General features: G+C 39.3%; 1 protein-coding gene across 2 annotated transcripts in view; it reads left to right on the forward strand.

The window, feature by feature from the left end:
* The window catches only part of Ino80 (chromatin-remodeling ATPase INO80), a 754,916-nt gene that overhangs the window by 168,055 nt on the left and 562,366 nt on the right, over positions 1-24,495 (forward strand). For both annotated transcript variants that reach the window (XM_070098261.1, XM_070098262.1), the window contains exons 17-18: positions 1,498-1,693; positions 2,423-2,516. In XM_070098261.1, the coding sequence (XP_069954362.1) occupies positions 1,498-1,693; positions 2,423-2,516 (290 nt within the window). The remainder of the gene's footprint in view (positions 1-1,497; positions 1,694-2,422; positions 2,517-24,495) is intronic.

A 24,495-nucleotide genomic window follows, 5' to 3' on the forward strand; every position in this document is an offset into this window, starting at 1 on the left:
AATCTTAGTCCTGGCTTTGTCTCTCTAGATGCCTTCCTTTCTCATTACATTGTCAAATGCTCTAAACTTCAAAACACTCATGACTTGACCTTACCCCCTTCACCTTTCCTGTCCTGCCTAAATGTGTTCTGTCCTATGGGGGTTTTGTCCCACAGGAATTTTGTCCTACCCTCATAGGCCATTAGCTCTCCTGCAGTACTCCTCTGTTCTCTTGTTTCAATAGCCTTCCTCCACTGTTACTTCTGCTGTTACTACCACCACTATTTATTCACTAAAACTCCACTCTTTGCCCCCTTTTTTTCACTACCACTGCTTCTTTCTTATTACCACTGCCACCACCTACTACTAGTACTAACTACTGCTGCTATTATTACTACCTACTGTTGCTACTACTACAATATTATTTCCTCCCATTCTACCTCTCCTGTCCCCCCTCTCTCCTTTCATATATATTTTCTGGCTCACCTCCTCTCGCGCTCCTTTGTGTGATTAGTTAATGGTCCAAGTTGGACCGAAACATTGCCATGAGTTTCAATCTCCTCTGTACGCGTTATTTGTGCATTGTTCCAGGCATGCTACTGTGCCTCTTTGTCCTTCAGAAATTCGTGCACTGCTTGAAAGTAAAATAAAATTTTGACTGTTGTTTTACTACCTCCTTAGAGTTTACTGGCCCCTTTAGTGTATAAATGTCCACTAGTTGATGGCACTTTCTAGTTTAGAAACAATTATAATGGACTATTCACATCTCTACTTGTTTGTGTTTTGATGGAAAATTTCCAGACTGCTGAAAAGATTTGCAATCTTCTTTTGGGACTGTATATTTTGCATTCAGATGGCTGAAGAGGGGTTGTTGAAGTGGTTTGGGCATTTAGAGAGGATGGAACTGAAAGTGATGACCAAGAGGGTGTATATATTAGAGATGGAAAGGAGGAGGAAGAATTGAAGCTGAAGCGTGGATAAAAGTTTTGAATGTTAGGGGCTTGGGCATCCATTTGTTAAGACTGACAATCTTAAGAAATATTGACTAGAGAGAAGAGAGATTTGATCATGAAAAATCCAACAAGTACAATTTGAACAGAATCCTATTGTTAGTTTTTAATTAAGGGTTGTGTGCCGATGGCTGAAGGCTGGGCACTGCAAATTATAGAATATGATTGCAGATTGCATATAAGTAAAATATGTTCATAGACCTAACTAGAGTCCAAAGAGGTGAATAAGGTGGGGCATACAGTATTCTAGGTCACTTTTTCCTTTCCCAGTGCCTTAGACACACAATTTTTGTTTTATTTGAGTTGAGAGTTATCCTATGTGTTATTAATTTTGTAAAGTGCATTCTGACAGTGCACAATATTTTTCAGGAACAAAATTCCTTTGTATGCCATAACTATATGAAATACAGTAATAAATAAAACTATACTATGTATTTGGATACACAATACTGTTTGTATTTAAACATTATAGGAAAATGTTAAATGAGCTTTGATTTATGTATACTAGGTTTGTAACCACCCTGAGCTTTTGGAACGGCGGGAGGTGCGATCTCCATACACCATGCGTCCTGAACCTTACATCATCCCCAAGCTTGTCTTCCGTGAAGCATTCCTCCTCGATGCTACTCCAAGTAAACATCATCTATTATTCAACCGATTTTCAATATTCCACCCTCACTATGTGCATTCTAGCTTAAAGGAAGGTGAGTAACAGCTACATGGCTTGTGGTTTTCAGACAAAATATTTAGCAATAATGTAATCTTAATTTATAGTCTGCCTTACTAAAAGTGTTATTCAGAGGGCTGAGGAGGGACTATTGAGGTGATCTGGACATTAAAGAGGATAGAGCAGACTAGGATGACTTGGAGGGTGTATAAATCTGTGGTGGAGGGAAGGCTAGGTAGGGGGTCACCCTAGGAAAAGTTGGAAGGAGAGGGTAAAGAAGGTTTTGTGTGCAAGGGGCTTGGACATCCAGCGGGTACTTGTGAGCTTGTTGTTTAGGAGTACATGGAGGCATATTTTTTTTAGACCTGATGATCTCTTGGAGTATGAGCAAGGTAACAATTTGTGAAAGATTTCAGAAAAAGGTTAGCTGGACTTGAGTCCTGGAGATCGGAAGTACAGTGCCTGTGCTCTAAAGTAGGGGTGGGGATATTTGCAGTTTTGGAAGGGCATCTGAACTGTATTATCTTTATGCCTCTGGCAAGACAGTGATAGAGTGAATGATGGTAAAAGTGTTTTTTTTGGGGGGTCACTACTTTGGGAGATAGCCTACATGTTAAAAAAGAAATATACACATAAATATATGTACATACATGTACTATTAGTATTAGCAGTAGTGGAAGAAGTTCTGTAAGATAATTATGTAGGATGCAGTGCATGAATAACTCATCTCTGTTGCTTTGAGTTTTATTTACTGTCTCTTTTTCAGAGAGAAAAAATATAAAATGTTTCTCGTTTTTGCGCTTTATTAATCTCAGTGCACATGAGATGTCCAGTGCTGTCTTGGGAGGATTACTCTCAAGGTAAGTATCAGTTTGCAGTGTTTATGTACAAGAATATTTAGTAATGAGAAAAATATTAACATAATATCTTTTGTTATATTCATCGGTTGAAGAGAGGAAGTGCAGTTGTAGGTGAAAATAAGGGCTAGAGTGAAGTGTGTATGAGGGTGAAGAAATTGAGAGAGATAAAGAAGAAAAAGAAAGTGACAGGAGAGAGGAACTGAGAGGAGAAAAGGAGTGAATGTAACAAAAAAGAAAAAGAGAGAGACACAGATACACAGGCAAACAGAGTGATACAAACAGAACAAGATAGAGACAAACGGAATGAGAAAGACAGACAGGAAATTGTTTTAACCCATTGAGGGGTCCAGACCCCCAATCTAAAAATTCCCCACAGGGTCCAAGAATTTTCATAAAACTTCATTTTTTTTTGTGAAATGGTAGAGAATCTTTTTCTGAAGGTAATAAAACAAAAAGTGTCATGTGGGTTTTCGAAAACGTGGATAGGGTAAGAATACTCACGTAGGCTGGTAGTACGTATAATATAACGGAAAGTGTGGGAAAGCGCCAACAGCCGTCCTGCCTCTCTCTGCTCCCTAGCCTCACTGACCCATGAGTGCCTACGGGTGAGGATGTTTGAAATCCTGCTATGGTCAGCAGCAATATGAATACAGTCAATGATTCACACAGACGGTTGGTAGTGAGTCATCTACTGGTACACTGGTTACTGGTACACTGGTACTACTACTGAGAGCTCGGCGACGCTAACGTATGTCGTCCCGACATACAACTAATACAAACTAGAGATGGCAGGTGTACGGCTTGGGCTGATTCTATACAATGTCAAAGTACACAACAATTGAACATTATAACATACATAAGTAGAATATTGGAATGGAAGCTTACATAAGTGAAACTGTAATGCAATACAAGGTATAATATAGCACAACTCATCGAATGAAACTCAACGTTGAGATTACACAATAGAAGTTATAAAAAAAATTGATTGATCGATCTGTATTCATGTGATCTACGGATTCTGAGGAAGGAATATATACAAAGAAAGAAGTGTTTAACAGAAAGGCAGACTCGGTGCACTCAAATCTAGACTGTTAACTCTCAGAATTCGGAGAAAACATGAACACACAAAAAGAAATTCTTGAATACTGATAAGTTGATACTGTAATTATTCATCTATACAGGTTATTTACATTTAACCCCAACTCTGCTAGGGTGAGATTAATATATGCAGAATGGGTGTCATCTCTGGGAGGATCAAACTCTGTTGCACTGGCTAACTCATGCTGTATTTGAGGCAAATCTGAAGTGGTAGTTACAAATGATACTTGAGGATTTCTCAATACCTGTCGTGTACGTAGGGAATAACGACATTCAGGTTGATCGTCTGACTGAGTATCAGAGGTAGAGAGTACAGGATCAGGAGGATTGTCAGAGTCTGTCACATTAGTCTGGGTTGGAACATCATTATCATCACATACTAACTTCATATGATCTAAATGCGATTCTTTATACTGACCAGTACTAATTTCTCTAACCTTATACTTATTACCAGTGATATGTTCAACTACTCGATAAGGACCAACAAACTTTTCATCAAGCTTAGGCATTGCAGACGTTTTGTTAAAGTTAGTCAGCATAACTCTCGAACCTACTTTGATTTTGGATGGCTTTGCTCGAGTGTTTGCGACTCTTGTAAATTCTGCTGTTGATTTATGAAGTGTTTCACGGATTCTTCTAAAAACACTTTGAGCTAAGCTGGTACGATTTGCTATGAAATCATCAGGGTTGTAATTTGGTTTCGGATTAGAATATAGCAACTCATAAGGCAAACGTTTATCTACACCATACAATGCATAATGTGGAGTGTCACCTATAGAAACATTGTAAGCAGAATTTATAGCACACTGCACATCAGGTATAACTTCATCCCAAGTTTCACTGTTGGGATTGAGAGTGGCTCTCAAGACATCAAGTACTTTCTTATTGGTACATTCCGCTAACCCAATGCTGGCAGGATGATGAGGAACGATGGTGGATTTAGAGATCTTGTACAAGGTACACAAATTTTCAAGAATCTCATTACAGAATTCACCTCCATTATCTGTTACTAGGGACTTAGGGGTGGTATGCCTGCAGATAATGCGTTCTTTAAACGCTTTAGCTACTGTCTCGGCAGTCTTATCTGCAATAGGAACTAACTCACAATATCTGGTGAAATGGTCTACCATAACACACAGATGTTTGTTGCCCTGGAGGGAACATTGGAAATTAGTTAACAAATCTAGAGCAACTCTTTCCCACGGTTCGCTAGTGGTTGGATACACTTAGATTGGATTAGGGCCATTAGCATTACCTTTATGTTGCATGCAGACACTACATTTCTTAACATACTCAGAAATATCAGTTGCCATACGAGGCCAAAAGTATTTCGATGTACCAGGGTGCGCAACACCTGGTACATCGTGAACTAGCTGTAAGGCTACATTCACTAGTGACTGTGGAATTACTAACTGGTAAACTCTTCTGCTAGGAGTACCCAACTCGGCTGTTCAATACAGTAATTTTTGGTTCATGACAAAGTCACTGATGGGTGCTGGTGGCTTCACAGTCAGAATAAGATCTTCCTGGAGCAGGAATCAAATCACACCAGACCACATGGGATCTGTTCGTTGAGCATTCTTTACATCTTCAGCACTAAATGGAGGGTCTGCAGTTACTATACTAACATGTCGCGATAAGGCATCTGCGACTACATTTGACTTGACAGGTAAGTGTTCAAAGGTGGGATTGAACTCTTGGATAGTCAAGGTCCATCTGGCTAACCTTCCAGTAGGTTGTTTGTTCTGGAATAAAGGTATCAGTGGAGTGTGGTCTGTCAAGGCATGAAGTCTTTTCAAGTGTGTATCCACGTCTTTAGACATGACGATTACGTCATCTAAGTACACCATAAGTGCATTACCTATGAGACCTCTAAAGATATTAGTCATGAGCCTTGAGAACGTGATATGGGAGGATCATAATCCAAACGCCATACGGAGGAAGTGATAATGACCTGTAGGAGTGGAGAATGCAGTTAGCTCTTGGCTGTCCTCGTGAAGAGGGACTTGCCAAAACCCTTGTAACAAATCCAGGGTTGAAAAGACTTTATCTCCGATGTTACCTACAGGGAGTGGGAAGCGATCTGGAATAGTTTTCGCATTTAACTTCCTAAAGTCATCACTGGGCGCCAAGTACCATCCTTCTTAGGTACTAGGATCAAGGGTGCATTCCAAGGTGAATTGCTAGGTGCAATAACTCCATCATCAAGCATTTGATTGATCAATTCTTCTGCGACAGCAACTTGTGAATGAGGCATTCTGTACGCAGGTATATAGATAGGTCTAGTACCAGGTTCAAGTGGAATACGATGGAACTTATTCTTACCCTATCCACGTATCGAAAACCCACATGACAAATGGTGTCTAATCTAACAGCAAATGCACTCAATGATTCATTAGTCATGGGTGTAGCATTCACTAGTTCCCTAAGAACGACATATGGATCAGCTGTTTTTACTGGTACAAGGAAAGAACGAATCAGTTCCTCATATTGTGACCACTTAGTAAGATTCCTGAAGTCTCGCATATCAAGGAGATCAACAACGTGAACAGCAGCAGGGGATCGATGAAGAGCTTCTTTCGCAAGTCTGATAAGACTCCTCAGAAGGAGGACCTGCAACTAGAGCATTAACACGAGAACGAATGGCAGTAAACCACGCTTCAAGACTATGTACATGGCCATTGAATAAAGGTAATGCATCAAGGGAATCATGAGTAAAACTGTAGTGTCTCAGTGTCTGGGTCGGTCTGTCAGTCGATAAGGAACTGTGAGGACTGATGACAGCAGCAGCAGTAGCCTGAGAGGTCTGAGTGTCGACATTCACTAAAGTATCACTTGACGGTATGTGAGACATAATGGCAAAGAAGTTGCACGAGAACAAATAAGGCAAAAATAACGAATAATAAAAATGATAAAAAATGTTAAAATTAAAATAAAAGAGATGCAACTAATTCTGCAGAAGTAATAAAAAAAATGTCTAAGATACACTAGTGGCAAGAGGAAGAACAACTCAATGTAAAAGACTGCTGGACAAGATAAAAAATTACATTGAAATTTACAAGTAAAAATATTACTGGAGACTGAATTAAATGCAAAATGAGCTGTCTATACTCTTGCTAATAAAGGAATTAACTAATAAAACTGTAAATCAGTGTAAAAAGTATAAAATAAAATCACTAAATTGTATGCAACGAGAGAGAACTGGGAAATTTAAATATTTTCTAAGAAAGCATAAACAAAATTAAAATATAATGCAAAGACAACATGAAAAATAATAAAATGAAAACAAGACTCAAACAATAATGAAGTGAGAATAATAATGCATAAAATATCAATAAAAGAAAATAATTCACTGCAGAACAAGTGCAACAAAATAAGGTGCAGAAATAATCAATGCAGCAATAAAGTTACACTGGGAAAATGTAGGTTAAATAATAAAATAAAAATATGAAGAAAAACTGACTGAACACTTTAACTCTTAATTGTAAATTAGACAAAACAATTTACTCAAACAGAGTAAAGAAAACACTTTACGTTAAAAAAGAAATTGAAATTACACTAAGAGTGAATTTGTTCAAAGAAATATGAAAAATATGAATAAAAATAAAACAAGAAACAAAACTGGAAGTGTAACACTTACAAGTGGCGGGGCACACAACACTTACAAGTGGTGGGGCACACACAACATATTCACTTATTCATTTTTCTTAGTATATTCTTACAACAAAATCTTGCTGTGACTGATACGACAAAAATTGCTGGCAAAAATAATGGTACACAAGTCTGCGAAAAGATCAGGGAATGAGACACTGCTGGTGTACGAAAAAAAGACACACAGAAATAAATGGATAATTTGGTATACTGGGGTGGATATCACTGCATGAACTACAACGACAAATACAGGAGAATACAATGCTGAAAGAATACAAGATGAAAAAAATGAATGAATTACTTCACACGGAGTGACTGACTGGTACACTACACAATAATACTTACTACAGACAGAGAGTAGCATAAAAAGAAAAACACAGATAAAAAAATATATGAGATGAGCGATAACACTGAAAAATATTACAAAAATAATGAGTCAAAGAAACACTGAGTCTACACTGAAAACACAAAGCTTAGAGTACACAAGAAATTCACTGTAAATGTCTCACACACGCAAATGTCTTTAAATGCAAGAAAACGTCTCTAAACAGAAAATTATCACTGAAGTCTGGAGTGGTAGACGGTGATGGTGATGAGTGATGAGGTGAAGCTTGTCCTATGCGGGAGATGACGCCTACACTCACACTGTCGTCGGAAGAAATGCGCTTTCTAGGTGAACTCACATAACTGGCTTTATCGTTGGCGCTCAGCTACAATCTCTTGACCAATTATGTGAGCCAAAAGTACTAGGACCCGGTACAGAAAAACCCCACAGGTAGATGAGGTGGGTGGCGGGTGGTGGGGGCAGCGGGACAAGCTGGCCCTGTGCGCTCTCACCGCCACGCACTTCTCACCACACACAAGGTGGCTTAACTAAATCACAATGCCACAGGGATGATGAAGACCACTCTTACCAGCATCCAAGCACAAGCGATATATGAAACAATACTTCAGAGGAACTTGCGTGGCTTACTTCTCTCTCTCAGCTGGGTTAGAAGCTGGGTTGACTGACTGGCTTAACCCACGAGAATGGCTGACTGGAAGACGTGTAACGATGCACACAGCATGAAGGAGCAGGTGGATGACAGGAGACAGGCTGGATGGTAGGCTGAGGTAGGCTGACTAGCGTTCACTTCCACAGTCTGGCTTACTAACTGGCTTAATTGCAAAATCCGGGTCAACCCCTCGGAGATTGAAGCAATTAGCACACGAACTAAGCCAGGAAGCTTGAAAAACGGCTGCAACAGGCTTGCAGGCTGGAGTACACAGGGTGGTGTGCTGAGGGTAAGCTGCTAGCTGGAGGTGGCGGATGGTTCACCTTTGACCTGCCGGCTCCCCACAAACAGTCTTCTAACGTCTTGAAATACCCTTAAATCCACGCCCACACCGGTGCCACCATTTGTCATGTGGGTTTTCGAAAACGTGGATGGGGTAAGAATACTCACGTAGGCTGGTAGTACGTATAATATAACGGAAAGTGTGGGAAAGCGCCAACAGCCGTCCTGCCTCTCTCTGCTCCCTAGCCTGACTGACTCACAAGTGCCTATGGGTGAGGGGGTGTTTGAAATCCTGCTATGGTCAGCAGCAATATGAATACAGTCAGTGATTCACGCAGAGACGGTTGGTAGTGAGTCATCTACTGGTACACTGGTTACTGGTAACTGGTTACTACTACTGAGAAAAGAATTTTTATTCACACCAAAAAATGGAACATTTACTGTTATGCAATATTGTAATAATTGTATAAATAATATCAGCGCATTCGTGAACGCACATTAAACCCACAAGCTGACATGTATTTTACGTGTGATGTGATTTGCTTACTCTTGAACATCGCCAAAAATTGAACATTTCTGCTACTTTGAGCTCAAATTCAAGCTGTTTTCAGTCCCAAAATCAGTCAAAATCATCTCTATTTCTGTAATACAGTAGACCCTCATATTACGCAGAAGTTACGTTCCTGAAAATGCCTTGTTAGATAAATCCATGTTATATAAACTGAATAACATGCGGGAAAAATAGGGTTACGTTCTTGGGACCCCCCCCCAAAAGCCAAAGAACTTTTTTTAGACATAGAGATCTTACAAAAATAAAAATGATAATGTTGTTTTTGTTGCTTAAGACTACAATTGCAACAGAAATATTAATATTTACCTTAAATTGTGGTTGTTGGTGTATGTCAGTGATTGTCAAGAGAGTGGAGATGCAAAGTGTGGTTGTTGGCAGAAGTGGATGATTGAGGTTCTGGTACTAAAGTCAATGATTGTATTGGAGTGTGCATAAATTCTGTAATGGATCTCTGGCTTCTTTTACCCTGCAATACGTTACACATTACACATTATTCCAGAAGCCTGGTACTGCCAGGTTGGAGTCAGAGTCCATTGATAAACTAGTTTTTCCATCACTTGTGTAGTTACATTTAAGAACATAAAATGCTGCAGCGGCATCCTAGCAGCTCTTATTCTTCAAGAAACCATCACTTATCAAAGCTTGTGATGGCCTAATTGAAGGTACAACTACATGAACCCACGTAGACCACAAAATGACCCAAGAATACTAAGAATGTAACCCAGATCTTGACAAAATAGAAGATCTAAGGAAGACAGCCCTGCTAACCCAAACACTGCCTCCGCTGCCAGACAATCACTTAACCCAAGCTCAGGGAAATCACGCCTTCTCTGCCATAGCTACACAGTATCTACTTTAGTGATACTATGAAAGGATATCGCAGAAGAAACAACAACAGTAAGAAAAGAATAACACCAAGGACCCTAGAACTCAACTTGTCTACCCAGCAGGAAGCCGGTGTATCATCAACCCCCATCACCACCACCACTCAGGGAACAACAACAACAAACATGGCTGACTCCCCCTCCAACTCCACTCCCTTCAAAGGATTCACCCATGATAACTCAGGTATGATTATTCCTGATAATATCAGGGACTACATCGTCACTCTAGAAAGCGAAATCAAAGATATTAAAGCAACACTTGCACGACGAGAATCCAAGATAACCAACCTCGAGAACAAGATCCAAAACCTTGAAGAGAAGATTACCTCGGAAAGTGCTGACACAGAAAATACTCTGAAAACAGCTATAGCCAGTCACACTGAGCAGATAACAACCCTAAATATGGAGGTTGAAGAAGCAATCAAGGACTGGAATCAGAACATGCACACTCGACTGAATGAATACCTTGATTTCCAAGATGACAAAACTGAACAAGATAAGTTGTCTGATGCAGTTATAATAAACAGCCTTCACATTCCTAGTGACATAACCCAAGAGCAGTGCAGAGAAACTGCTATCAGGATAATACAGGACCACGTAAAAGTTATCGTGCAAAACAGTGAAATCAAAGACACATGTTTGCTAGGAAAACAAGGTAGAAAACACAGTATTATGATCAGACTTCATTCATATGATAAAAGAAAGGACTTAATTAAATCAGCAATTACAATGAAAAATGGAGAGTGTTCATCAACGAGTGTCTAACGAGAAAACGTCAAAACCTTCTGTTCAGGTTGAGAAAACTTAAACAGGAAAACAAAATATATCAGTGTTTCACTTGAGATGGGAAAATACTAGTTAGGAAAACATCAACAGGGCAACAATATATCATCTGAAATGAACATAATTTCTCTACCTTCCTTAGAATAGCTGACATTTCTGTAACAGATTAGATAAGTGTCCTTAACACATATATACGTGTGGTGCATATAGTGTACCTTACTATTACATTATTGTGCATTATTATTTTTTTTTCTTTTACTAGCTAACACCAGCTACCTCAAATACTTTTTACTTTTTAATTGCTATTAATTGCTCATAATTTTGTGTTGCAAGTCAAATCTTACTCCAAATTAATGTTATTCATTGTTGCTACCTGTCCATTTAATTCTGTTTACCACTACTTTTTTTAGTCCCTTTTATATTGTGTGTGCAATTAGTGTATATTCCAATTACATTATTGTGTGAGTCCCAAAACTATCTTTTGCTAGCTAGTACCAGCTACCTCATATTTTTTTTTACTTTTTATAGTGCAATTAATTGCTCAACTTATTATACATTACAAATAAGATCTTACTCCCAAATCAATATTATATCATAGTGACTATCTGTCCATTGAACTTTGTTTACCATTACTTAATTTATTTATATTTTTTTTTTTATTATCACACTGGCCGATTCCCACCAAGGCAGGGTGGCCCGAAAAAGAAAAACTTTCACCATCATTCGCTCCATCACTGTCTTGCCAGAAGGGTGCTTTACACTACAGTTTTTAAACTGCAACATTAACACCCCTCCTTCAGAGTGCAGGCACTGTACTTCCCATCTCCAGGACTCAAGTCCGGCCTGCCGGTTTCCCTGAATCCCTTCATAAATGTTACTTTGCTCACACTCCAACAGCACGTCAAGTATTAAAAACCATTTGTCTCCATTCACTCCTATCAAACACGCTCACGCATGCCTGCTGGAAGTCCAAGCCCCTCGCACACAAAACCTCCTTTACCCCCTCCCTCCAACCCTTCCTAGGCCGACCCCTACCCCGCCTTCCTTCCACTACAGACTGATACACTCTTGAAGTCATTCTGTTTCGCTCCATTCTCTCTACATGTCCGAACCACCTCAACAACCCTTCCTCAGCCCTCTGGACAACAGTTTTGGTAATCCCACACCTCCTCCTAACTTCCAAACTACGAATTCTCTGCATTATATTCACACCACACATGGCCCTCAGACATGACATCTCCACTGCCTCCAGCCTTCTCCTCGCTGCAACATTCATCACCCACGCTTCACACCCATATAAGAGCGTTGGTAAAACTATACTCTCATACATTCCCCTCTTTGCCTCCAAGGACAAAGTTCTTTGTCTCCACAGACTCCTAAGTGCACCACTCACTCTTTTTCCCTCATCAATTCTATGATTCACCTCATCTTTCATAGACCCATCCGCTGACACGTCCACTCCCAAATATCTGAATACGTTCACCTCCTCCATACTCTCTCCCTCCAATCTGATATTCAGTCTTTCATCACCTAATCTTTTTGTTATCCTCATAACCTTACTCTTTCCTGTATTCACCTTTAATTTTCTTCTTTTGCACACCCTACCAAATTCATCCACCAATCTCTGCAGCTTCTCTTCAGAATCTCCCAAGAGCACAGTGTCATCAGCAAAGAGCAGCTGTGACAACTCCCACTTTGTGTGTGATTCTTTATCTTTTAACTCCACGCCTCTTGCCAAGACCCTCGCATTTACTTCTCTTACAACCCCATCTATAAATATATTAAACAACCACGGTGACATCACACATCCTTGTCTAAGGCCTACTTTTACTGGGAAAAAATTTCCCTCTTTCCTACATACTCTAACTTGAGCCTCACTATCCTCGTAAAAACTCTTCACTGCTTTCAGTAACCTACCTCCTACACCATACACTTGCAACATCTGCCACATTGCCCCCCTATCCACCCTGTCATACGCCTTTTCCAAATCCATAAATGCCACAAAGACCTCTTTAGCCTTATCTAAATACTGTTCACTTATATGTTTCACTGTAAACACCTGGTCCACACACCCCCTACCTTTCCTAAAGCCTCCTTGTTCATCTGCTATCCTATTCTCCGTCTTACTCTTAATTCTTTCAATTATAACTCTACCATACACTTTACCAGGTACACTCAACAGACTTATCCCCCTATAATTTTTGCACTCTCTTTTATCCCCTTTGCCTTTATACAAAGGAACTATGCATGCTCTCTGCCAATCCCTAGGTACCTTACCCTCTTCCATACATTTATTAAATAATTGCACCAACCACTCCAAAACTATATCCCCACCTGCTTTTAACATTTCTATCTTTATCCCATCAATCCCGGCTGCCTTACCCCCTTTCATTTTACCTACTGCCTCACGAACTTCCCCCACACTCACAACTGGCTCTTCCTCACTCCTACAAGATGTTATTCCTCCTTGCCCTATACACGAAATCACAGCTTCCCTATCTTCATCAACATTTAACAATTCCTCAAAATATTCCCTCCATCTTCCCAATACCTCTAACTCTCCATTTAATAACTCTCCTCTCCTATTTTTAACTGACAAATCCATTTGTTCTCTAGGCTTTCTTAACTTGTTAATCTCACTCCAAAACTTTTTCTTATTTTCAACAAAATTTGTTGATAACATCTCACCCACTCTCTCATTTGCTCTCTTTTTACATTGCTTCACCACTCTCTTAACCTCTCTCTTTTTCTCCATATACTCTTCCCTCCTTGCATCACTTCTACTTTGTAAAAACTTCTCATATGCTAACTTTTTCTCCCTTACTACTCTCTTTACATCATCATTCCACCAATCACTCCTCTTCCCTCCTGCACCCACTTTCCTGTAACCACAAACTTCTGCTGAACACTCTAACACTACATTTTTAAACCTACCCCATACCTCTTCGACCCCATTGCCTATGCTCTCATTAGCCCATCTATCCTCCAATAGCTGTTTATATCTTACCCTAACTGCCTCCTCTTTTAGTTTATAAACCTTCACCTCTCTCTTCCCTGATGCTTCTATTCTCCTTGTATCCCATCTACCTTTTACTCTCAGTGTAGCTACAACTAGAAAGTGATCTGATATATCTGTGGCCCCTCTATAAACATGTACATCCTGAAGTCTACTCAACAGTCTTTTATCTACCAATACATAATCCAACAAACTACTGTCATTTCGCCCTACATCATATCGTGTATACTTATTTATCCTCTTTTTCTTAAAATATGTATTACCTATAACTAAACCCCTTTCTATACAAAGTTCAATCAAAGGGCTCCCATTATCATTTACACCTGGCACCCCAAACTTACCTACCACACCCTCTCTAAAAGTTTCTCCTACTTTAGCATTCAGGTCCCCTACCACAATTACTCTCTCACTTGGTTCAAAGGCTCCTATACATTCACTTAACATCTCCCAAAATCTCTCTCTCTCCTCTGCATTCCTCTCTTCTCCAGGTGCATACACTCTTATTATGACCCACGTCTCGCATCCAACCTTTACTTTAATCCACATAATTCTTGAATTTACACATTCATATTCTCTTTTCTCCTTCCATAACTGATCATTTAACATTACTGCTACCCCTTCCTTTGCTCTAACTCTCTCAGACACTCCAGATTTAATCCCATTTATTTCCCCCCACTGAAATTCTCCTACCCCCTTCAGCTTTGTTTCGCTTAGAGCCAGGACATCCAACTTCTTTTCATTCATAACATCAGCAATCATCTGTTTCTTGTCATCCGCACTACATCCACGCACATTTAAGCATCCCAATTTTATAAAGTTTTTCTTCTTCTCTTTTTTAGTAAATGTATACAGGAGAAGGGGTTACTAGCCCATTGCTCCCGGCATTTTAGTCGCCTCATACGACACGCATGGCTTACGGAGGAAAGATTCTTTTCCACTTCCCCATGGACAATAGAAGAAATAAAAAAGAACAAGAGCTATTTAGAAAAAGGAGAAAAACCTAGATGTATGTATATATATATATGCATGTGCGTGTCTGTGAAGTGTGACCAAAGTGTAAGTAGGAGTAGCAAGATATCCCTGTTATCTAGCGTGTTTATGAGACAGAAAAAGAAACCAGCAATCCTACCATCATTAATTTAGTCCCTTATATATTTTCTCCTTTATTTTAGCTTTATATAACTACCTTAGTTCATATATTCACAATTGTTAAAATAATCAAAGTGCTACTCTCAGGTGCTAAAGTGTAATAAGTTCACTATTTTGCCATTATATTCCCAAGCTCATTTATTTGATTACCACTTTATTTGCTCACCACAACTTATATTAGTCCCTTTTATATTGTCTCCTTTATTTTAACTTTAAAGAACTACCTACTATTATATTCCCAAGCTCCTTTATTTGATCATCACATTCAATGGTGATAAGTTCAAAGCTGCTTAGGTATGGAAAGAATGAAGAACTTAAAAGGAACACTACAGTGGACCCCCGCTTAACGATCACCTCCAAATGCGACCAATTATGTAAGTGTATTTATGTAAGTACGTTTGTACGTGTATGTTTGGGGGTCTGAAATGGACTAATCTACTTCACAATATTCCTTATGGGAAAAAATTCGGTCAGTACTGGCACCTGAACATACTACTGGAATGAAAAAAGTTCGTTAACCGGGGGTCCACTGTATATACAAAATTCAGGAGGGTCACCAAATAGAACTTAAGGAACACATAAAAGACCTAGGAATAATTATGTCAGAGGACCTTTTTTTTAAAGACCATAACAAGACAAAGATCACGACAGGCAGGAAGATGACTGGGTGGGTATTGAGAACTTTCAAAACAAGGGAAACAATGCCGATGGTGACACTCTTCAAATCTCTAGTGCTCCCTCACTTAGAATATTGCTCAGTGCTGACAGCCCCGTTCAGGGCAGGAGAAATATCGGAGCTGGAACAAATACAGAGATCGTTTACGGCTGACATTGAGCCAGTAAAGCACCTAAACTACTGGGAATGCCTGCAAGTCTTGAACATGTACTCATTGGAGCAGAGGAGAGAGAGGTACATGATAATATATACCTGGAAGGTACTCGAGGGCTTGGTCCCAAATCTGCACACTGCCATAACAACATACTGGAGTGAGAGATAGGGTAGGAAGTGTAAAATAAACCCAGTGAGGAGCAGGGGTGTGGTGGGGACAGTAAGGGAACACTGTATCAACATCTGGGGTCTCAGACTTTTCAACATCTTACCAGATGACTATGCCCTCGTCTGCTACACGTCCCTATTCACTGACGCCTATATAAGCGCCAGTCGCCTTGCCTCTGCTTCAGAATCTCTACAACCACGGTGCTCTAAACACCACCTCCAAGGCTGAGGGACTGATTACCTCATCTTTTGTATATAGTTCTTCTGTTTTCTTGTTATGTCCAAGAATCTGTATTGATAAAGCCACTGGATGGCGAAACGTCCACAATAAAGATAACCAGATGTTGCACAAGTGTCTTAACTTTCATCTTACCAGAAGATATCAGAAACACTGCTGGAACAAGTGTTGAAGCCTTCAAGAGGAAACTAGACAAGTATCTTCACCAGGTGCCAGATCAACCAGGCTGTGATGGATATGTAGGGCAGCGGGCCTCCAGCAGCAACAGCCTGGTTGACCAGGCGAGCACCAAACGAGCCTGGCCCATGGCCGGGCTCAGAGAGTAGATATACTCTAGAAATTCTTCAAAGGTATATCAAAGGTAAAGGTACCACAAATTATTTTAGTCCCTTTTATATTGTCTCCTTTATTTTAGCTTTAAAGAACTACCTTAGCTCATATTTTTACATTTGTTAAAATAATTCAGGTGCTTTTTTTTAGCTTTAGAATATTTACCTTGTCTTATACTTAATTCTAACTATAGATTCACTATAAACCTTATGATTACAAGCATTGATCCTGATACCAACCTCTTATTGAATGACTTAAATCAATCAAACAGTAACTGTAATTACTACACAGCAGAACAATCAAAGGCACTTCTCAGAGCCAACAACAACATAACTGTCTTTAACTACAGTATCAGTTCTTTAACCCTTTGAGGGTCGACAGGCCCTCTCCGAGACTTGTTCTCAGGGTTGGCCAAATTTAAAAAAAAAAAAAAAATTTCTTATGAAAAGATAGAGAATCTTTTCCCGATCATAATGACACCAAAAGTATGAAATTTGATGGAAAACTTACGGAATTATGCTCTCGTGAAGTTAGCGGTCTCGACGATGTTTACGCATCAGCAATTTTGCCTACTTTGAGCCCTATTTTGGGCCAATTCCAGTGTACTAGTCAACAAAAATCATAACTATTTCTCTAGAACTCCATTTGTTCTATTGAATGAGTACAAGAAACCACCCATTTACTGATTTCAACTATCCAATACAGTGGTCAGAATTTAGCAATTTTGCCAATTTCACACAAATTTCAAAAGATGTCAATTTCCAAATAGGGTCTAGAATAAACAAGAAAGACATTCCTGGCACTAAAATAACATTTCTTCTGTTTGTTAGTCACATCCCCAGGCCCCTCTTATATTTCTCTGGCTTTCCACTTTCAATTTTTATTCTTACAGAAAATAGAAGATTTACTGTTATGCAGACTGCTGCATTAGTGTAGAAATGGTATAAATAATATCAGCGCACTTGTGAAAGAATATTAGACTCATCAGTTGACCTGTATTGGACGCTTGGCATGATTTGTTTACTTTTGAACTTTGGTAAAAATCTAACATTTTTGCTACTTGGAGCTCAATTTCAAGGTACTTTTCATTGTAAAACCAGTCAAAATCATCTCAATTTCTGTAAAATGTCTTCCATTCTATAAAATGAGACCAAGAAAACTAGAATACAACAATAAATACCACACAAAAATACAGTGCAAAGTCGCTGTTTTATTCCCAAAACACGGTCAAATTTTCTTTTTCTCATTATGCACTGTGTGCTGCAAGATTTTTTTTTATACTGCGCACACTACGAAAGCAAAAGACTTGGCAGACGATGCACCATCCCCCCAATGAAAAGCAGGGGTGTCACTAGCACGTTAAGAGACCATACAATAAGTGTCAGGGGCCAGAGACTGTTCAACTGCCTCCCAGCACACATAAGGGGGATTACCAACAGACCCCTGGCAGTCTTCAAGCTGGCACTGGACAAGCACCTAAAGTCAGTTCCGGATCAGCTGGGCTGTGGCTCGTACGTTGGTTTGCGTGCAGCCAGCAGCAACAGCCTGGTTGATCAGGCTCTGATCCACCAGGAGGCCTGGTCACAGACCGGGCCGCGGGGGCGTTGACCCCCGGAACTCTTTTTAAACTCCAGGTAAACACTGACCACATAGACCCATTCTTTCATATGTATGCCTACCAGCTTTCTCCCACTAGATTTGAGGGCGCTAGAATTTAGGTGTACTAGTACAGTGGAACCCCAAATATAGAACTTTCTTTGGTTCCGAACGCTGTTCAAGTGTCGCTTTCATCAAAAACCCTGGGTCGTAAGCCGTACTAGTACGGCCGAAACCCTCAAAGGGTTAATCAAACATTACGATGACCTCATAGCATTACTAAATTCCCTGCATGCCAGTATGTCCATCATTACTCTCACCGAAACCTGGCTAAAGCCTGATATTACAGATGTCTATGCCATTCCTGGTTACACAGCCATACACAACTGTAGGCCAGATCAACAAGGGGGTGGCACAGCTGTATACTACTCAGACCAGCTAGAATGTATCACTAATACTTGCACAAGGGATGAACATGGGAAAAATATAATAGCTAAATTCAAATCCAAATACCTACAAAAACCTCTTGCAGTGATAAACATCTATAGAGTACCACAGTCAAACATTAGCCGTTTTAGTGAAAACCTAAGATGTATGATAACTGATGCACGCGTGAATGAAGATCACTTACTACTCTCAGGTGACTTCAATATAAATCTCCTGCAAGACCAGGACCCACACATTACTGAATTCACAAACACTTAAGAGTAACTGCTTGTTGCTACCAACAGTAACCAAACCTACAAGAATTACAGAGACTAGTGTTTCCCTACTAGACCACATCTGAACCAACATCATATCCCCTTTAAAATCAGTCATAATCACAGATAATACCACAGACCACTACCCTACCTTCCTCATAACTAATCTAGGCAAATTACCCCAAGACACTACTAAAGTCACTTTCAGACTTCACAATGAGGCAGCCATTAATAACTTCACAACAGCAGTGACAAACATTGACTAGCACACTGAGCTAGAAATCTATACAGATATTGACAAAAGTATTAATAATTTTCTAAAAAAGACCCAATACTTCTATAAAAAGCACTGCCCTAAAAAAACTAAACAGATGACAGCTAAGAGACTGAACAGTCCCTGGCTAACACCCAGCATCCTCAAATCCATAAATACAAAGCACCTATACGAAAAACAGTACAGAATGGGTCACATAACCAGAGACCAAACAAAACGTTACTTGTCAATCCTAACCAGCCTGATAAGAAGGGCAAAAAAATTGTATTATGAGAACAGATTATCCAACTTACGAGGTGATATAAAAAAGACCTGGAAAACCCTATCAGAAATTCTAGGAACAAAAAAGATATCACGAAACAGCGCAATTGAACTAACAAAACCAGATGAACCCCAACTTAAATACAGTGGACCCCCGCATAACGATTACCTCCGAATGTGACCAATTATGTAAGTGTATTTATGTAAGTGCGTTTGTACGTGTATGTTTGGGGGTCTGAAATGGACTAATCTACTTCACAATATTTCTTATGGGAACAAATTCGGTCAGTACTGGCACCTGAACATACTTCTGGAGTGAAAAAATATCGTTAACCGGGGGTCCACTGTACTTAAATACCTTAACACCCTCTATATACAAAAAAGCGTAGTAAGTGCTGTCACCAATCATTGCAACACTCTTTAACAAATCCATCGAATCCTCTACCTCCCGTACAGTTCTCAAAATAGCGAGGGTCACCCCGATCCACAAAGGAGGAGACCAAACAGACTTGAATAATTATAGGCCAATATCCAACTTACACCCTCTCTCTAAAATCTTCGAAAAATTAATTCATAAGCGAATCTATTCGTATCTCATCTCCCACAACATACTCAACCCCTGTCAGTTTGGGTTCAGGCCTAATAAAAATACGAATGATGCTATTATACACATGCTAGAACAAATATACACTGCACTAGAGAAAAAAGAAGTCCCACTGGGAATCTTCATTGATTTACGTAAAGCTTTTGGTACAGTTGACTACGACTTGCTCCACATAAAATTTTCGCACTATGGTATAAGAGGGCACTCCCTCAATTATCTAAAGTCATACCTCAGCAACAGAAGCCAATATGTGTACACAAATGGAGCAAACTCTTCCGCACAGCCAATTACAGTTGGTGTCCCACAGGGAAGTGTCCTTAGCCCTCTTCTCTTTCTCCTTTACATAAATGACCTATCAAATGCATCGCAACTACCCAAACCCACAATATTTGCAGATGACACTACATACGTCTTCTCTCACCCTAGCCCAGTCATGCTAGCCAATACTGTGAATACCGAATTACAGAAAATATCTACCTGGATGAGGACTAACAAACTTACTCTCAACATTGACAAAACCTACTTCATTCAGTTTGGTAACAGAGCTACAGATGTCCCTCTTAACATAATGATAAATGGATCACCTATCACAAAGCTCACAGAGGGAAAATTCTTAGGAATCCACCTTGATAATAGACTCAGATTTCAAACACATATACAACAAATTTCCAGGAAAATTTCCAAGACTGTAGGCATACTATCGAAGATACGGTACTATGTTCCACAGTAAGCCCTCCTGGCCCTATATCATTCGCTTATTTACCCCTATCTCACCTATGGAATTTGTGCACAGGGCTCAACAACAATAAACCATCTCAGACCATTAATTTCCCAACAAAAGGCTGCAGTCAGAATGATAACAAATTCCCACTACAGGCAGCACACTCCACCAATATTCAAAAGTCTAAACCTACTCACCATACAAAACATCCATACTTATTATTGTACCTACTACATACATAGAACCCTCAACTCGGATATAAACCCTCCCCTCAAACGTCTCCTTACCAATCTCAACAGAACACATGACCATAACACAAGGCACAGATCACTCTTTGATATTCCTCGTGTCCATCTCACACTATGCAAAAACTCAATGCACAAAAAGGCCCAAAAATCTGGAATTTATTACCTGTGAATATAAAAGAAACACTGTCTGTTTATAAATTCAAATTTCTTAAAAATCACTTATGCACCCACAACTAAATAAATACTGAATAATTATATCTCATAAATGTTTAACCTGTGACCCAATCAAACTTTGTTATTTTTAATTACATTATCTAACAGAATACTCCATTCTACTGATTACACAGCAACACAGTAAATGACCATATGACCTGTCTTTGAAATACTCATTTGTGCTTAATTGTTAACTATTTACAACAATGTTTACCACTGAATATATCATTGATTAGTTAATCTTAAGTTAATTTTAAGCCTGCCCATAATGCTGTGCATACAAGGGGCTTTGGCATGTTACACTTAACCACTGTATTTCCTTGTACTTGTATCATGTTCAAATTAATAAATAAATAAATAAGTAAAGGAACACTGCAACTGGCTTATGTGAGGCAAGTCCAATTCTCCCACTGGCTTGAGCTCACTGACCGTCTGACCTCACTGACGTAGTGAGGTCAGACACGTCACTTAACCCTTTCAGGGTTTCTGATGTACTAGTACGGCTTATACACCAGGGTTTTTGACGTACTAGTACGCCTAAATTCTAGCGCCCTCAAATCTAGTGAGAGAAAGCTGGTAAGCCTACATATGAAAGAATGGGTCTATGTGGTCAATGTGCGCAGTATAAAAAAAATCCTGCAGCACACAGTGCGTAATGAGAAAAAAAAATTTTGACATTGTTTTTGGTTTAAAATAGCGAATTTGCACTGTATTTTCGTATGGTATTTATGATGGTATTCCAGTTTTCCTGGTCTCATTTTATAGAATGGAAGACATATTACAGAAATTGAGATGATTTTGATTGGTTTTACAATGAAAAGTACCTTGAAATTGAGCTCAAAGTAGCAGAAATCTTCGATTTTTGCCAAAGTTCAAAAGTAAACAAATCATGCTACGCGTCCAATACACGTCAACTGGTGAGTCTAATATTCTTTCACAAGTGCGTTGATATTATTTATACCATTTCTACACTAACGCAGTAGTCTGCATAACAGTAAATCTTCAATTTTTTGTGAGAATAAAAATTCAAAGTGGAAAGCAAAAGAATGTAAAAGGGGCGTGGGGATGTGACTAATGAACAGAGGAAATGTTATTTTAGTGCCAGGAATGTCTTTCTTGTTTATTCTGGACCCTGTTTGGAAATTGGCATCTTTTGAAATTTGTGTGAAATTGGCAAAATTGCTAAATTCTGACCACTTTATTGGATATTTGAAATCGGTAAATGGGTGGTTTCTTGTACTCATTCGATAGAAAAAATGGAGTTCTAGCGAAATAGTTATGATTTTTGTCGACTAGTACACTGGAATTGGCTGAAAATAGGGCTCAAAGTGGGCAAAATCGCCGATGAATCAACATCGTCGAGACCGCTAACTTCACGAGAGCATAATTCCATTAGTTTTCCATCAAGTGTCATACTTTTGGTGTCATTTTGATCAGGAAAAGATTCTCTATCTTTTCATAAGAATTTTTTTTTTTTTTTTAAATTTGTCGACCCTGAGAACAAGTCTGGGAGAGGGCCTGTCGACCCTTAAAGGGTTAAAGGAGTAGCACGGCATCCAACCTATTAGCACAAGCTAGTTAGGTCCAACTCACACCCACCCACACCCACTGTATTTAACCAAAATATTTTTAAAACTACACAACGTCTTAGCTTCTATGGTGGTAGTCAGGAGTTTGTTCCACTCATCCACAACTCTATTACCAAATCATTGTTTTCCTATATCTTTCCTGAATTTCATTTTTTCCAATTTAAAACCATTGCTGTGAGTCCTGTCTATGTTAGATATTTTTAGCACACTATTTACATCCCCTTTATTAATTCCTGTTTTCCATTTATACACCTCAAGCATATCCCCCCTAATTCTATGCCTTTTTAGAGAGTGCAGATTCAGGGCCCTCAGTCTATCTTCATAGGGAAGATTTTTGATAAATGGGATCATCTTTATCATCCTCCTTTGTACGTTTTCCAGTGCATTTATATCCATTCTGTAATACGGTGACTGCAGCATAATCTAAATGAGGCCTAACCAAAGACATATAGAGTTGAAGAACAACCTGAGGACTTCTGTTATTTATACTTCTTGCTATACAACTTGTACACATCCAGCTAAGCTTCTGGATGAGTACGGGAATTATCAAGAATCAAGAGAACCTTGAATGCAACATTCTTGATGTGCAGGTAATATTTGATTTCAGGAATAAATATTTTCTCTGTCATCTTTACTGACTGGTTTGACCTCCAAATTACTGGTAAGGTGTTTTTATTTATGCCTTTCAAAGCACAAAGATTCTTAGAATGGAAAATAACCATGGGCTTACACTAGAAATCACCTGACGCATTACCACAAAGGAGCAAGGTGAAATGATCCTTTGCTGCCTTGAAGCCCGGTGGAGCCTCCCGCGGAGACAGTGGTCTCACCCACAGCCAGGCTTGAGGTAGGGAAATATCCCATGGGAAACACTCCAGATTTTTCCCCTCCCGCAAACCAAACTGTGTAAAGTTAATTTTATGGAGTTTTGTATAAAATTATGCTGCAATTTTTCAATAGTGTAATAACCAAAATGTGCCAAATAAATATAGGTAACATGAGGGTTTACTCTATGTCCTCCGTTCTATCAAATGAGACCAAGAAACCTCGAATACAACAATAAAAACCACACAAAAGCATGCCGCAAATTCTCTGTTTTAATCCAAAAACACGGTTGCAGTTTTTTCCTCATTATGCACTGCATGCTGCAGGATTTGTTTTATATGGTGCACACTTACTACATAGATACATTCTCTCATATCTAGGCCCAAATATACTGCTCACAGCTTATCTAAGTGAGCTGAACTCATGACGTAGTACTACGGCTTTGATCCCGGCTTCAAAACTGTAGAACTCTATGACGAACTCTCAGAAGGTTAAGAAAAATGTATAAAAGGTATCACATGTGCATTTCTACCATACTTGATAGCTAGTCTATGAAACTCATAAGAATATCATTCTGGTTATTTGGAGCCTAGAAATTAAAAGGTGATTATGGGTGAGCAAGGGTATAATTCAGAGGGCTGAGGAGGGGTTGTTGAGGTAGTTTGGGCATGTAGAGAGGATGGAGAGGGAATAGGTTAATGAAGAGGGTGTTTACATCTGGGATGAAAGGTAAGAAAGGAAGGGAAATATAAACACTTATGCAGTATAATATGATCCTTTATTGACAACGTTTCACCCACACAGTGGGCTTTATCAAGTCACAAACAGATCTACCTGGGTGGAAGGTACGTGAGTATTTATAGGATGAAGTCAGGTTGAGAATGCTGGGTCAGGTGGAGAATGCTGCATGTGACAATCTACCAAGTAGAGTTATAGAGTCTAATACCGTGGGT

This window comes from Cherax quadricarinatus, chromosome 61 (genome assembly GCF_038502225.1).
Source record: "Cherax quadricarinatus isolate ZL_2023a chromosome 61, ASM3850222v1, whole genome shotgun sequence".
Classification (NCBI taxonomy): domain Eukaryota; kingdom Metazoa; phylum Arthropoda; class Malacostraca; order Decapoda; family Parastacidae; genus Cherax; species Cherax quadricarinatus.